The 15,127-nt window shown below is 42.0% G+C and overlaps 1 protein-coding gene across 12 annotated transcripts in view; it reads right to left on the bottom strand.

Moving 5' to 3' along the window:
• SIK3 (SIK family kinase 3) overlaps positions 1 to 15,127 on the bottom strand; it is a 241,511-nt gene that overhangs the window by 30,167 nt on the left and 196,217 nt on the right. For 6 of the 12 annotated variants that reach the window (XM_023644875.2, XM_023644873.2, XM_023644874.2 and 3 more), the window contains exons 7-11: positions 2,745 to 2,863; positions 2,079 to 2,189; positions 1,697 to 1,840; positions 1,180 to 1,257; positions 962 to 1,071 (exon numbers count right to left, since the gene is read on the bottom strand). In XM_023644875.2, coding sequence (XP_023500643.1) covers positions 962 to 1,071; positions 1,180 to 1,257; positions 1,697 to 1,840; positions 2,079 to 2,189; positions 2,745 to 2,863 — 562 coding nt within the window. The remainder of the gene's footprint in view (positions 1 to 961; positions 1,072 to 1,179; positions 1,258 to 1,696; positions 1,841 to 2,078; positions 2,190 to 2,744; positions 2,864 to 15,127) is intronic. The other 6 variants (XM_070273654.1, XM_070273652.1, XM_070273653.1 and 3 more) reach the window with 2 other exon arrangements.

A 15,127-nucleotide genomic window follows, 5' to 3' on the forward strand; every position in this document is an offset into this window, starting at 1 on the left:
AGAATGGTCCCTTATTGCCTGTTAGATCGTGGGCTGAGAACTAGAACATAAAGCCAGCAAATCAGCAGGCCCGGGAGGCGTTTTTGGAAATCCCTCAGAGAAAAGAGGTATTTATAAGAAAACTAGCTTTGCCCCTAGTTGACTTTCAAGAGAACTCTTGCCACAACCTTCTCTTCCCTACTCAGTCAGGGAAATATCCAGAAAATTGGTAAGGCTGTTTTTAATGTCAAGAGTCTTCAAATGTAGAACAAAAACGGAGAGAGCTGGCCTTCAGAACCTTTCTCCAGTGTGAGAGCATCAGGGAACATTCTGAAGGGCTGTTTGGGGAAAACACTTTGGGAAACTGCTACTTATCCTGAGTGTTTTTGGACTCTTGTTCACTTAATTTAATTTTTAACATATATAAATTACATCATATAATTTGCCCTCACCTTCTAGATGAGTTTTGCATTAGAACATGTGGAAATGTGTATGGTGATGGATTGTAATTAGTCTTTGGGTGGTGAACATGAGGTAATCTACACAGAAATAGAAATATAATGATGCACACCCGAAGTTTTTATACAATGGTTATAAACCAATGTTACCTCAATTAAAAAAAAAAGAACATGTGGCAAACAACATCTTTAAAAGCTGTCAAACACAGAAAATTAAGGGGTACTTTCATATAACTTAGATCAGAAGACCTCAATCTTTGTGGGCAAAGATGCTACCATGCTTCACCGATTGGCTGATGGTGGCTATTGGCCCGCCATCCATTAGGGACAGCTCTGTAATTCTTTAGTCAAATCAAGTCTGATCTACCAGGAACCCTGAACTGGGTTAAAAATATGTCTTGCCCACTGGATTAGGTCTCATCTAGGAGACACAATGAAGTAGGAAAAATTGCCACGGTAGGAACTCAAAGTCAGGTGGGGATTCTTTGCCCTGGTGTTATAAGGGCTGTTGGCCAGATACTCACCGTGGGTCAGCCACACCCACTGTGTGCCTCCTCATTGACAAATAGCGGACCAACGCTTCAGGGGAAGGCTCTTCACCCTCATCACTGTCCAAGTTCACTGCTCCATCCGGCTGAGGTGGAGGGAAACAATCAAATTCGAAATAAGAAGTAAGGAAAGGAAGCAAGGCTATGGGAAAGAAAGCGGTTTCAGCTGACAACTATCAGAGGCTGCTACTTGCCTCCACAATTTGGTTCTCTGGGTTGATCAGCTGCACCTGGGGAACACTGATGTTCATCGTGGTACCAGCCTGTTCGGCCTGGAAAGGAGTACATACGCATATAGACACACCTTAAAAACTAGAGGGAAATAATGATAGTCTTCCAAAGTATTCTTGATCACTAGTCTATATGTTTCTACCTCTGACTCTTTGGTCCCTCTGCACTGAGACACTACAACGAGGAAGTATTCTTTATAGAGGACAGTTTCTTTCAATGATTTGCTGTTTCTTAGAAAAAAAGTAACTATTGTTGCCCATCCCAAGTACTGAAATACCCTTCCATCCTCTCTGTCAAAGAAGGTTCAGATCTTTGCTTGACCTCAGACAAAGGAAAAGATGACAGATGCGAGGGGACAGAGGTGAGGAAGAACAAGAAGCTCTCTCCCGACTTAGCGTTGGTAAGCAATGGGTAACACTTCTCACCCCGCCAGCCCCCAGTGTTACTGTCCTGAATCAGGTCACCAGAGTCATTACCCACCTGGATACTGACCGGGGCTTGAAAGGCCATGGCTCGGGGCATGCTAGGAGGTGCTCCGACACGCAGGGTTTTGTGTCTCTTATGTCGATCACACAGCAGGCTATAGATTGCACTATAGTGATCATAGGCATCTGATCTTAACGACTACCGAGAGAGAAAAGAGTGAAAAACCCTGGTGAAGTGGTATGTCAATGACCAAAACCCTTTCAATAGTAACATCAGAAGACCAAAACACCTTCTTTCCAAGGGCAGAGAGGGGCAGAGGAAGAACAGGAGGAAAACAGAAAGATCCAACTTCCCAGGGAGGAGAAAAAACAGAGAAGGCAGGACAGAGGGGGAGAATGGCTACACCTCACTTTGTTCTCTACTCCTTGAGAGATACCTGTAGTGTCCGCTCTTTGTCCAGTCCCATGTCCTCCATGGCTAGGAGGACATCCTCATTCAGGGGGTCCATTTGTCTTTCTTCCTTTAGTTGTTGGCATTCAGCTATTAACTGTAACATAAAAAAAGGCAAGCTACCAAACCCCTCATTAACCACGTCTACATGGCATATCATATATAATGAACAAGCTGTTCCATGGCCTCTAGCTTGGGATATTTTTGGCCTCAGATAAAGCCTAAGCAAGACAGTCCCAGGTACTTAGCTGTCAGCAGACAAGATCCCCATTTTCCTGAGCTCCTTGGGGTACCTGGGATGGACATAACGGTTTAAACAAAGGTATGCCACAGGAGCCATTGAACTGAGCACACTAAGACAAGAAGAAGGAGACATCCCCACGGTGGGTGAGCTGCAGAATTGTGGGCTGTACTTTCTCAAAAGCCAAGAAGGGACTATGATTTGGGGACAAGTGGTAGGGAACTGGTATCCCTATTCTCCAACAACTCAGCTGGTTTTACAATTCCCTCGTGCTTACTTCACTGGCTGCTTTAGTATTACACATCAGTCTGTTCCGAGTGTTTTCAGGTCCCGGCCTGATTACGATCTTGTGCAAAAGAGACTGCAGTAGCTCTGAGCGGAGTCCCCTGAGGAAAGTGGTGCCCAGCTCACCCTGTCAAAGTTGGGATCGGTGTCCCCTAGCTTCATCCACTTGTGCTTGCAGATCTGCTCCATAGAGAGGCGCTTGTTCGGGTCTAACACCAGCATGTGGCGGATCAAGTGCTCACACTCTGCAACAGACAAAGAGCCTGCCTTCAACCTCTGAGAGGGAGGCGCCGCTGGGGCTGAGGAACTGGAGGCAAAGTGAGCAGGCAGATTTTCAAGCTCCTTGCTTCTAGTTTGTCTCTCTTGCTCCTTGCTCCTTACCTATGTCATTGCTTATTCCAGTAGGGACTGGGCAAAGGTAGAAAGAGGTGAAGAAAAGTGAAATTCAAACCTGGTAGTTGGGTTAATACCTTCACTAAAAGTCTGACCAGAAACGGTCTAGGAATAAGCCATGGATTTCATTTATTTACATTATGTATGGCCCCATTTAATACAGTTAATGAAGAACTGAATGTCCTCTAAAGAGATTCAGTATCTTACAAGGTTCTCAAAATATTCAGTTCTGTCCTCCTATATGTATTACCATGTGCGTACTAATGCTTTTGGCTTAAGTGTCCAAAAGCTCTCTTCAAAAGTCAGAATTTAAACTTCTGATTGTCCAAGGTGTCGGGGAGAAAGGCACAGGCACAGGATGCCTCCCTACCACACACTGGGACTCTGCTAGCCTTATTTATCATTTTCTCAATGTTGTTTAAACATTAACAGGTGCATACAACTGGGCTCCAAGCTACACAGATTCAGATCAATAGATATTTTTCTCTGGGAGCTCATACTATGTATTATATAGCAGAAAAAACAATGCATTCACAATCGAGAAACCTACATTCTTTTTTTTTTTTTGAGGAAGATTAGCCCTGAGCTAACTGCTGCCAATCCTCCTCTTTTTGCTGAGGAAGACTGGCCCTGAGCTAACATCCATGCCCATCTTCCTCTACTTTATATGTGGGATGCCTACCACAGCACGCGTGCCAAGCGGTGCCATGTCTGCACCTGGGATCCAAAACAGTGAACCCTGAGCTGCCAAAGCGGAACGTGTGGACATAACCGCTGCACCACTGGGCCGGCCTGAGAAACCTATATTCTGATTCCGAAATCACCCTCTATTTCTAAGTTTTCTCATCTGTAAACTGGGGGTATTGCGGGTAATGTGGGAGTAGCACTTGTGATGAAAGTGGTGATGAGGATGACAACCGCAGTATGAACAGATACTCTTCAGAGCACTTTACAAATGATCATTCTCTCATTTAACCCTCACAGCAATCCTAGGAGGAAGGTACAATCATCAATGCCATTTTAGAGATGGTAAAAATTAGGCACAGAGAAGTCAAGAAACTTGTCCAAGGTCACATGGTAAGTCAGATATCAAACCAGACAGCCTGGCTCTTCAGCTGGTGCTCCTAACCACATGCTCTACTGCCTCCGTGCTGCACAGAGCTGTGGGCAGGATCCAAGCTCCTGAACCATTAATCCAACACTTCATCCACACCACCATCAACTCTTTGCTTACACTACTGCAAAATCTCTTCCCTGGTCTTTCTGCCACCACTCTTGCTCCTTTACAGTCTATTCTCCAGAGAGGAGCAGAGGGGATATTTCTAAAACAAAAATCTGAGCATAGCACTACTTTGCCTACGACTTTCCAATCTCTTCCTATAATCTACAGAATACATTCCAAAGTCCTGGGCCTATACGCCCGTGCCTCCGTCTCTGACCTCATCGCCTTCCACACTCTCTTTGGCTCACTGAGCTCCAGCCACACTGGCATTCTTTCTAGTCTGTGCACATGCATAACACGCTCCCAAACAATGGCCTTTACACTTGCTGTTCCTTTAGCTGGAACAGTTGCTCCTTGGACCCTCACGTGGCTGGCATCTTGTTATCTGGGAAAGAGCTTAAATGCCATTTCTTCAGAAAGTTCCTCCCTGTAAATCAATCTAAAGTAGGCCCCCAGTCACTGTCTATTACATCACGCTGATTTTCTTCACACTAAGACTTCTTTGTGAAGTCTTGTTTATTTACTTGTTTATTGTCTAACTCCCCCAACGTAAGGTCCATGTCGTTCTTACCACTGTTTTTAGTACCAAACCTCCAACACCAAAGATGGTTATTACACCTAATGGGAGCTGAATAAATAGCTACTGAATATATGAATAAATATTTACTGAAACTCTAATCAAACAAAATTTTATTTGTGAAAATGCTTTTTAAACTATAAAATTCTCTATAAGATACAGGTTTTAAAAGTAGTCTGTTTCGCTTTTATTACAGTTGTCCTGAAAATAAAACTGGTCAGTGATAATAACAATAACAATAGGGGCTGGCCCCGTGGCCGAGTGGTTAAGTTCGCACGCTCCGCTGCAGGCGGCCCAGTGTTTGTCGGTTCGAATCCTGGGCGCGGACATGGCACTGCTCATCAAACCACGCTGAGGCAGTGTCCCACATGCCACAACTAGAAGCACCCACAACGAAGAATATACAACTATGTACTGGGGGGCTTTGGGGAGAAAAAGGAAAAAAAAATAAAATCTTAAAAAAAACAACAACAATAAATTATTGCTAATTTTAAAAGACCTTTTATATATAAGGCACTGTGCTTACCAACTATTTCATTTAATCTTCACAACAACCCTAAATGAGATACTATTATTAGCCACACTTATAAAAGAAGAAAGTTAACATACTCAACACTGCACAGTAACGGCAGAGCGGGGACTTGAGAGCTACGCTCCTGCCGACCCTTTATACGTCTTCATGGGATATATATTCTGTTTGATCTATTTTCCAGAGTGAATTCAACTCTGCAATCCCACAATTTCTGCATCATTTGGCAAACACCATTCTATATCATCATCTTGAAAGGAATACCAAGAGTAATTAGGACAAATTACTCAATTTTTAATTTATTCTAACTTTAAGAGAACATACAGCAAAGTCCCTATTTCAAAATGATTTTATAGTAGGCATAAATTTGTTCTTGATGATTAAAAGTATATTCAAATGCAATGTGGCTCTTAAAGCCTGTAGTTCCCATATCTCTACAAAATAGAGTAAAAGCCACCTACAACATTAAGCCTTTATTAAAATTATGTTCCCACAGTAGCAAGGCTAGACCCCACAACTGTAGCATCTGTATGGATTATAAATATTGACACACACCTTTATGGTCTGCAATTACTTGAGAGGAAAAAAATGTTCTTAATCTAGAAAGTCACTCAAACTAAAGACCCCCATGTAGGGAGAAAGCCTGGGCCTGATTTGAAAGTTGTGAAATTGTTAAGACCTCTAGATGGCACTCTTCTGTTTTCTTTTGGTTTCCATATAGAATTTAGTGCCTAAAAGGTAACCACATTAGCCTTGAACCAGATGACCAAGGCAGAATGACGCTCAGTTACAGGGTTGCTTTACAACAGAATTTTCAAAGCAATTGTCTTAAAAACAAACAAAAAAATCAACATCACCATAATAAGTCCTGATTAAAAGATGTATCTAATTCAATTTCAAGATCTTGAAACCTCTGTTCAGTCATCCTTAATCATTATTTGGTTTCAGATGCCCTGAAAAATCTCCAGAAAAACATGAACAAGAATTTATACACAAAAATTTGCATATAATTTTAGTCTGTTCAATGAGTCCCAACAGCATGTCATAGCTTCCCTAGATGGCTACGGGCCCCACGTTAAGAACTCCTGGCTGCAGTGGCAACACCTAAAGGACAAGAGCTTTTTATCTTGTGTGCCTTAGATAATAGCCAGCATGCAAAGGAACAGAAAGCTAACACTTTTCATATGTTGCACAGATGGTAAAACACAACAAAATGCAGAAAGCCAGAGTATTATCATCAACGATACTTCCTAAGTGCCATATAGTTCATGAAATTAAATTCAACCTAGGTCTGAATGCACTATTCTACATGAAATATGGAAAGACAGTGAAAATGAAGGGAATAAATGCTCCCAAACCTAATAACACAATTAACCACAGGACAGTCAATTAAAATGAGTGGAAAGAAGACAGGGCCTCAGATCAAAGGGTACAAAACATCAACTTTTCCAGATGCCAAGAAATACTCTATTTTAATGTCTAAAGTGGGCCCATCACTTATTCCTTCCCAAAAGGCAGACACAGCCTTTGATACTGACTGAAACTGAAGCACTTGGGCAATGCAGGAATCTGCTGCTCTGCTCGTGTGTGCCAGAGGAGCGGCTTCCCTTCACAGGCCGCTTTCATCCGCGCCGTGCAAGACGCCAAGCGGTCTCTGCAGTGAAAATCACTGTGGGCCCATGAAACTTGATATGCCGGCAGAATGTTAACGAGAGGATGCGCAGCGAGCCCTGCCCTGGAGCGCGGACAGGCATCTAGACGACTGGAGAGAGAGCTGCTGCATGAGCAGTGTCCTAAAATGGGAATTCAGTGGAGACTGCCAGTGTAATTCCATCTAAGAAGGCCAGGTCTTTAACGTCTTTCTTCTTTTTTGACCTTGATAATAAACAGCTTTCTCTAAGAGGTTAACGCATTCAGCCCAGGGGAAACAGTAAGGGATGGGGAAGGGGAATGAAAAACCAACTTCGAAGTCAACCAAGAGTTAACAGAAGCTCTGTCTCCAGCTTCCAGGCTGGAAGAAGGAACAGAATAATGTAAGAGTTTCCTGACTAAAACTTTGAAAACATGCCACCTAAAGTCAGGTTAAAGGCAATGAGGCTGATGTATCTTGGAGAAGAGAAGGCTAGGCAGGAAAGGTATGCTGGGTGTTCTTCAAGTATCTGAAAGGTTTTTCTAAAGAAGACAAGGCAGATTTATACTGTGCTGCTCCAGGGGCCTGAATTTGGAGTAATTAGGAAGTAACAAGTTCAATTTAGGAAAAACCTTTCTAATTACTAGAGTTGATCCAGATTACCGGATCAGGGTCCTAGGGATCTGAGGAGGGGCCCCTTAGAGAAGTGAGAGGGGGCAGTCAAGTGGGCAGGGCCACACCTGGAGCACAGCAATTTTATCCATTTTATAGATTAATGTTCTGAGTAAGATTTCACTTGAAGAGTTAGGTCCAGAAAGTAACTGGATGGGATGAACTCCAGGTCCCCTCCAACTCTAAAAACCATGTAACTGTGAAAGGAAATGATTTGTCCTGTGAAATAGTGCATTCATTGTCACTAGAAATCTTTAATCAGAGGCTGACATTTGAGATGTCTTTCAAAGGGCTCCCAGCATTAGGAGTGAGAAAGACTGAGAGTCCTTTAAGCACAGGGACTGTGTCTCAAGTGTCTCATGGAGCTGTGTATCCCCAGTGCCTATGATAACACCTAATATCCAGCAAGAGCCGGATCAGATGATTTCCAGTTTCCCCGTGTAGCTTTAGAGTTCTCCGTATCACACAGGACGTACTTACTCACTGATCTTTTCTGAGGTTATACAGAATAATCTGTAAATGAGATTACCACTTGAGGAGACATTGGCATGTGGGTATAGCTATAGCATCAAGGTTATGATACAACAAACCAAAACAACTCCAGGCAGATAAGTCTTCTCCACAAACCCTGTGGAGCCAACTGAAAGTATTAATAACATATCCTTAGCATGTTAAGATAGTGAGAGAAAGAAACACAGAAAACAGTAAAAGACAACACAGGGAAGGAGGGTGTGAAAGATTAATAGAGCACTTCATTCAAAAATATAATTTAATAATAATAACATATTCATTGAGCACGTACATGCTAGGCAAAGTGCTAAACGCTTTAAGTTAATTTAATTTAAGCATTTAATTCACACATCAACCTACTTTATGGATAAAAAAATTACAATCAGAGAAGTTAAGAAACCTGACCAAATAAGAGGCAAAGCAGGATCCAAATTCTGGCCAGTTTTACTCCAAAGCCAGTGTTCTTAACCCATAGAGTACCTGAAATAAATTAACTATTGATGTTTTAGGTAGTAGCCAGTATATCTTAATAAAAACTCAAATCAATTTCATTTCCTCTTCTGTCAGATCAAATGCAAAGTAATCTCCACAGGTTCCAACATTCGAGTCACCTACAGGCCAAGTTAATAAAAAATGGGCTGGGTAAGTTCATGGTCAGAAGGCTATGAACTACCTGGAAAACAATGTTAAGGGGGAACAGCAAATTGGATTAAGATGAATTGAGAAGGCAGGGACATAATGGTGAGGATTAAACACACTACAGAAAAGTGAACTTGGTTCACATACTCCGGCTGTTGCATGGTGATGAAGACTGTGACGGTAGGTTAGAAACAACAGGCTTCCCCAATCAAGGAATCATAGCCAAGGGGAAGGGGTAGACAGAAATTTAGGGCACTGGATTGTCAGATTCATCAGGCCGATCCTAGGATGGAGGGAATGCCAACTGTCTCTCAAACTTTTCATGTGATGCCAAAGTGTGGAACAGGCAAAGCAATCATTTTCAGCTCTGCGGGCAGAGGAGTGGTCTAAAAGAAATTGAGTCATGGATTCTTTCTGACCACATAAAACTGCTTTGAGCTGGTGGAAACAGAAGACGTCTGTGTGCCAGGAGGCATGGGAAGAATGCAAGGAAGAAGCAATTACCCAGCAAATTCATGTTTCTTACAGGTGCCTGGAGGAGGGGTATGGTCTGGTTTCTCATGTGCTCTTTCCAGTCAACACAAGGTGTGTCCAAAGGTAATTCCAAAGCACTTAGCCCAAGAGTTTTTATTTTCAATAATTTTAACAAACTTCTTAATAATGTTTAATTCTCCAGAGCAATTAAAATTTCAAAGCGGGCTCTAGGGGCTGGCCCAGTGGTGTAGCGGTTAAGTTTGCATGTTCCACTTCAGCGGCCCAGGTTTTGTGGGTTCAGATCTTAGGCATAGACCTACACACTGCTCGTCAAGCCATGCTGTGGTAGCATCTCACATACAAAATAGAGGAAGACTGGTACAGATGTTAGCTCAGGGTGAATCTTCCTCAAGTAAGAAGAGGAAAATTGGCAACAGGTGTTAGCTCAGGGCCAATCATCCTCACCAAGCCCCAATCCCCTAAAAAAACCAAAGAGGGTTCTATATTTCTCAAATCTCAAAATCCAAAAAGGAAACAAAATTTAATACATTAATAAATTCCAACACCACCGGTTTCTGCAAATTATCATCAGAATATTCTGAAATAGAAATCAAATTCCTTATAACTAAATACTGTGGCAAACTTTCAGTGGTTGAACACAGAGGCCAAAGGAAGATAGATGGCTTGGAACACTCTGGAAAATAAAGATGGAGCTGAGAAAAGAGCTTCTATTAGGAATCAATAAACTTCTGCTGAGAGGCTCTTTTCTCTTTGGTCTTAAGAGTTTATCAACCTGAAATTGACTGAGAGAAATCAAGTGTTTGACCCATTTGCCTCCATTTATTTGCAAAAGAACACCTATTTCTTGAATTTTCCTTATTTTCAATAGTTTTTCTAGCAAGTTGTGAGGCTGCCAGAACTAAGATTCAGAAATTAGGAGATACTGGCTTAAGGGCTGGGGATGCTAACACTGACCTCTGGCCCCGACCTCGAAAAGACCCTGGCTTGCTACACTGTTATACTACTAGAGGCTGCCCAATTTGCAGTTCACATTTATAAAAATTTGTTGCTTATACTATTATGCCATTATTCAAATATTTTTAAGCCCTAACATCAATCATTATCGTAGAACGAAATTCTGGCTCAGTTTTACTCCAGAGTCCAATACGACGCACTTGTTACTAACTCTTTTTTCAGTAAGTAATCCAGATGGACAAAGATATCTATTCCAGGACTCTCTTGATACTTGGAATAACTTGGCAGATACACATTTACTGAGAATTAAAATACAACCAAAGACAACAGTTCGATGGTTTCTGAAGCCAGACTGCCAGGGTTCAAATCTCAGCTCTGCCACTTCCCAGCTGTGATTTGGGGTACGTTACTCAACCTTACCATGCCTCAGTTTTCTTGTCTATCAAATGACAGTGGTAGCCCACCTCACAGGGTAGTTGTGAACATTAAATAAGTTAATGCAAGAGTGTTGGTATGTAGAAAATGTTTAATAAATGTGAGTTATTATGCAAATCTCTGGAGTCCTTCCACTTAACTCCCTCCCTTTCTCTATTTTCCTCTACAGGGTTGCCATCAACTAGGAGACAGTTTGTTTAAGAAGGGTAATAAGTAAGGCAGTACCAATACTTACCCACTGGTTTTCATTTTTTTTTTCTTTTTTTGAGGAAGATTAGCCCTGAGCTAACATCAGCTGCCAATCCTCCTCTTTTTGGTGAGGAAGACTGGCCCTGAGCTAACATCCGTGCCCGTCTTCTTCTACTTTATATGTGGGACGCCTGCCACAGCATGGCTTGCCAAGCAGTGCCACATCCACACCCAGGATCTGAACCAGCAAACCCTGGGCTGCCGAAGTGGAACGTGTGGACTTAACCACTGCACCACTGGGCCGGCCCCTGGTTTTCTATTATATTAGATAAAATCATGGAGATGGGTAGGAGAGGCCTGCTTCACTCTGCAGTAGATCTAGCCTCTTTCTTGACATCATCTGTGATTTCTGCATTCACTAACACAAAAGCACCACACACATTTTTCTCCCTTGTGGTGGAATATGCCTCAAAAAGGTATGAGAGGACTGGTCTGAGGACGCTGAGCCCCTCAGCGTCTGGAGACTGACAGGTGAGCCACTTTAATCTCCCGTCCCCTTCCCTCTAAACAAAGCGCTCTGTGTGGTTCTCGATGAATAAGCCGATCAGGGTAGAGTTGTTTGCGTCTAAGTAGAAGCTTTCAGGCAGTAGCTGCACAGCACAGTCTCCGTCAGAAGCATTATGTAAGCCTGGGTTTTGCATTCCCAGTGATAAAATGCTGATGCAGTATTACAATTAATTAAGTCACAATGAAGTCTAATCAATAAGGACTCAAAAAGATTGTCCACAAGAGATCTCTACACACTTGCCGTCACCGCAGTTTTTCACTGTAAATTAATTCTCCTTCAGCTAAATAAATGGCTGATCTTACTCCACGTGCTAGCAGGTGGCGCAACTGCTGAGTAAGGCAAAGCAGGCTTTAGGACGGTTTTACAAAACACATTGATAGTGAATGAGTTTGATGCTCCAAAAATTTCAGTTGTTGGCTGTCCTCAGCAGGAGAGGAAAGCAGAAAGAGCATCAGCTAATACTTGTGGTCAGGCAGGTCTCGTCTTCCGCAACAGCTTCAAAAAATTGCAAGTTTCAGCTTGTAATCCTTCTATAATTTAGGCTCAGGGTTTTACCTAACCGCTCTCTGGGATGCTCTGGTAAATTTAATGCAAAAACACTGTCTGAACCAAACTTGTTTTACTTGAGACATAGAGAGCCAACTCTATAGTAGACCAAAACCTTTTAAAACTAGAAGCAACTTGACCTGGTCACCTACGTAATAACCTACATAACAAAAGTACATAAAACCAATTAATAATTCAGATCACCAGTGAGTTACCTTTCACTTTAATAATAAAACACTGGAGTCTGATTTAAGATTCAATAGGTAAATGGTAATGATTCGGTTTCTCCTTAAAACACGTTCTCTGAGGGGCTGGCCCCGTGGCCGAGTGGTTAAGTTTGTGCGCTCCGCTGCAGGTAGCCCAGTGTTTCGTTGGTTCGAATCCTGGGCACGGACATGGCACTGCTCGTCAAACCACGCTGAGGCGGTGTCCCACATGCCACAACTAGAAGGACCCACAACGAAGAACATACAACTATGTACCGGGGGTCTTTGGGGAGAAAAAGGAAAAATAAATAAAATCTTAAAAAAAAAAAATGTTCTCTGAATGTTTATACCATACCAGGCGCTGTTAGATTTTATGGAAGATGATGATGTACAAAACACAGTTCTGATATCAAGAGGCTTTTCTAGGGGAGAGTGGAGGAAGACAGAATTATAAAACAAAGTGGTATAAAATCGATTCAGTCTTCAAATAAATCCTCTTTTAAATTTACAATATTGTCATTCCAACTTGAAAGTATGTCTTTAGTACATCTTAGGATGACCACGAAGGGAAGCTTCTATCAAACAAACAAGACCAGGCATAGAAATATCCACTAACTGTGAGGAAACTTCATTCCGCACATTACTGACAACAAAGAGACACTTGGAATTTTTTAACTAACTGTATCCATTTGTACAGCATGGCCTCCCACACAGCTGTAGATACTCTGGAATTCAACTTGGCTAGAAGAAGTTAGACGATGGGACCTTCCCCACTTTGTCTCCCAAGTGCTAATTCAGAAAATTATACCAGCTCTGCTGGAGTTTCTAGATCCTTTTGGCAGAAAAGTGGATAAACTCAGCTCAATTCTATGACAACAGCTTAGGAAAAGAAAGGATCTTGTTCTTAAGGACTTCCCTCAACCACTGTCTCTTCTATCATATAGTAATTGTAGACCTGACAGGCGGGAAAGGTGCCGGCTTCAGCCTCCAGGTAAAGAATTAACTCTACGTGTAGTGAGGTGGAAGTGTGCCCAGAAACTAGAGGTGTAAGCAGAAAAAGAACTCAGGGACAGACTCTAGGTTTCCTTGAGATAAACCTGAAAATTTACAGTACTTGAAGAATGTCTAAGCTAAGAAAAGACTAAACAACTTTATGACTTCATTTTCTCCTATGCTGTATCCTTTTGGTGGCATTCTCTGAGGGGCCTTGGGATTCGGCGCTATGATGGTAGGCAAGGCCAAGCACAAGTATGTCCCTGAGGGCGAGAGAGATCATACTGGTAACATAGTAACTGCCTACTCATCTCCTAGATTGGGTTGTTTCTCATTTTCTGTACTTAATTTTACAAAAATTTTTATTCCTACCTAGGGAATTACTTGACTGAGATTAAAAAGTGACCATATTTAGAATAATTATGTTGGCATTCTGAGAGCCGTTAAACCTTCATGTTAACTTATATGATATTACAAATATTAGCTCTTCCTTAGAAGTTAAAATGTCATAGAGTTTATTTCTAAGCTCTAATGGACAATGTGGTTGACAGTATGGTTAGCTGTTTTACCAGCATCCACTCCCTGAAGCCAGCTCTGCTAAGGCTTGAGTACAAATCTTTTGCCATGATGCCAGGACGTGGGGGAGGAGGATAGAGCGGATCCAAGTTGCTCACAGGAAATAGTGTGGACACTGGAAAAGCAGAGGAAGTGGTTTGTTTATCTTGCTCTTTCTTCGCAACAGTGTGGTCTAGCAGAACAAACACTGAATCTGAGTACTGACTTAGTCATTTATTACCTGTGTGGCTTTAGGCAAGTCAACTAACTTCTTTAAACTTCAGCTTCTTAGACTTCATTGGAAAAATGATAAAATAATGTGTCAATACCAATTCCAGAGTACAGTTATGTAGCTCAAATTAGATCGAGTGTAGGAAATACTTTGTAAACGGAAAGCCTTGAAGAAATATAGATTACTGTTATTGATATTATTATTTAAATCCAAGTGTGTACTCTGAAGGGGTTTTGGTAGTTAGCATTTTCACAAACACATGCATGCACTCATTTATTCATTGAACAAATATTTACTGAGTGCCTACTAGGACCCACGCATTGTCCTAAGCTGTGGGAATACAGTGTGAACAAAAACAAAACCTTATCATAATCAAGAGGCCGTGGGGATGGGGGGTGGGGACACAATAAACAAATCATGTCAGGTAGCGTAAGTGCCATGAAAAAAAATGAAGCAGAGTTATGGAAAGAGGATGTTGGGAGGGGTCAGGAAAGGCCTCTCTGAGGGGACATTTAAGCAAAAACCCCAAGTGAGGTGAGGAAGCAAGCCATGTGAATATTTGAGGGAACGGGGACATGTGTGTGCTCGGCAGGTCTGAGAAACAGCAAGGATGCCTCTGTGACTGGAGTTCATAACGTAAGGTGACGAGTGGTAGGGAATAAGATTAGAGAGGGCAGCCAATCACAGTCGTGCCTTGTAGGCCATAATAATAACGACCTTTTGAATTTTATTCTAAGTGTAAGTGAAAGCCACTGGAGGGTTTTAAGAAGGATTGTATTTACTACCTACTTAGTATTTACTAAGTCCTACTACAAGCCAGATACTCTGCTAGACTATAGACAACTGTGAAAAACACATGTTTTGTCTCTGCTTTCTATAAGCTCACAGTCTGGTGTGGAGGACATACAACGAAAGAACTACAATAAAAAGTCTGCTAAGTCCCATGATAAAACAAAGCCAGGAGACCTGAAGATGGTAGAAATTATCTAGATTCTTCTTTCTATCACGTCTAATTTCTTATTCTAGAATCCAGGAGTGGGTGGAGTGGGGGAGGAAGAGGAGGAGAAGCATTCCAGGCAGGGGGAACTGCTCCAAGGAATCTTTCTTGTTCAGGAAACTATGAGAAAGTCAGGGTGACTAGTTGCAGAATGGGAACGAGGGCTG

The sequence above is a fragment of the Equus caballus genome, chromosome 7 (genome assembly GCF_041296265.1).
Source record: "Equus caballus isolate H_3958 breed thoroughbred chromosome 7, TB-T2T, whole genome shotgun sequence".
Lineage (NCBI taxonomy): Eukaryota > Metazoa > Chordata > Mammalia > Perissodactyla > Equidae > Equus > Equus caballus.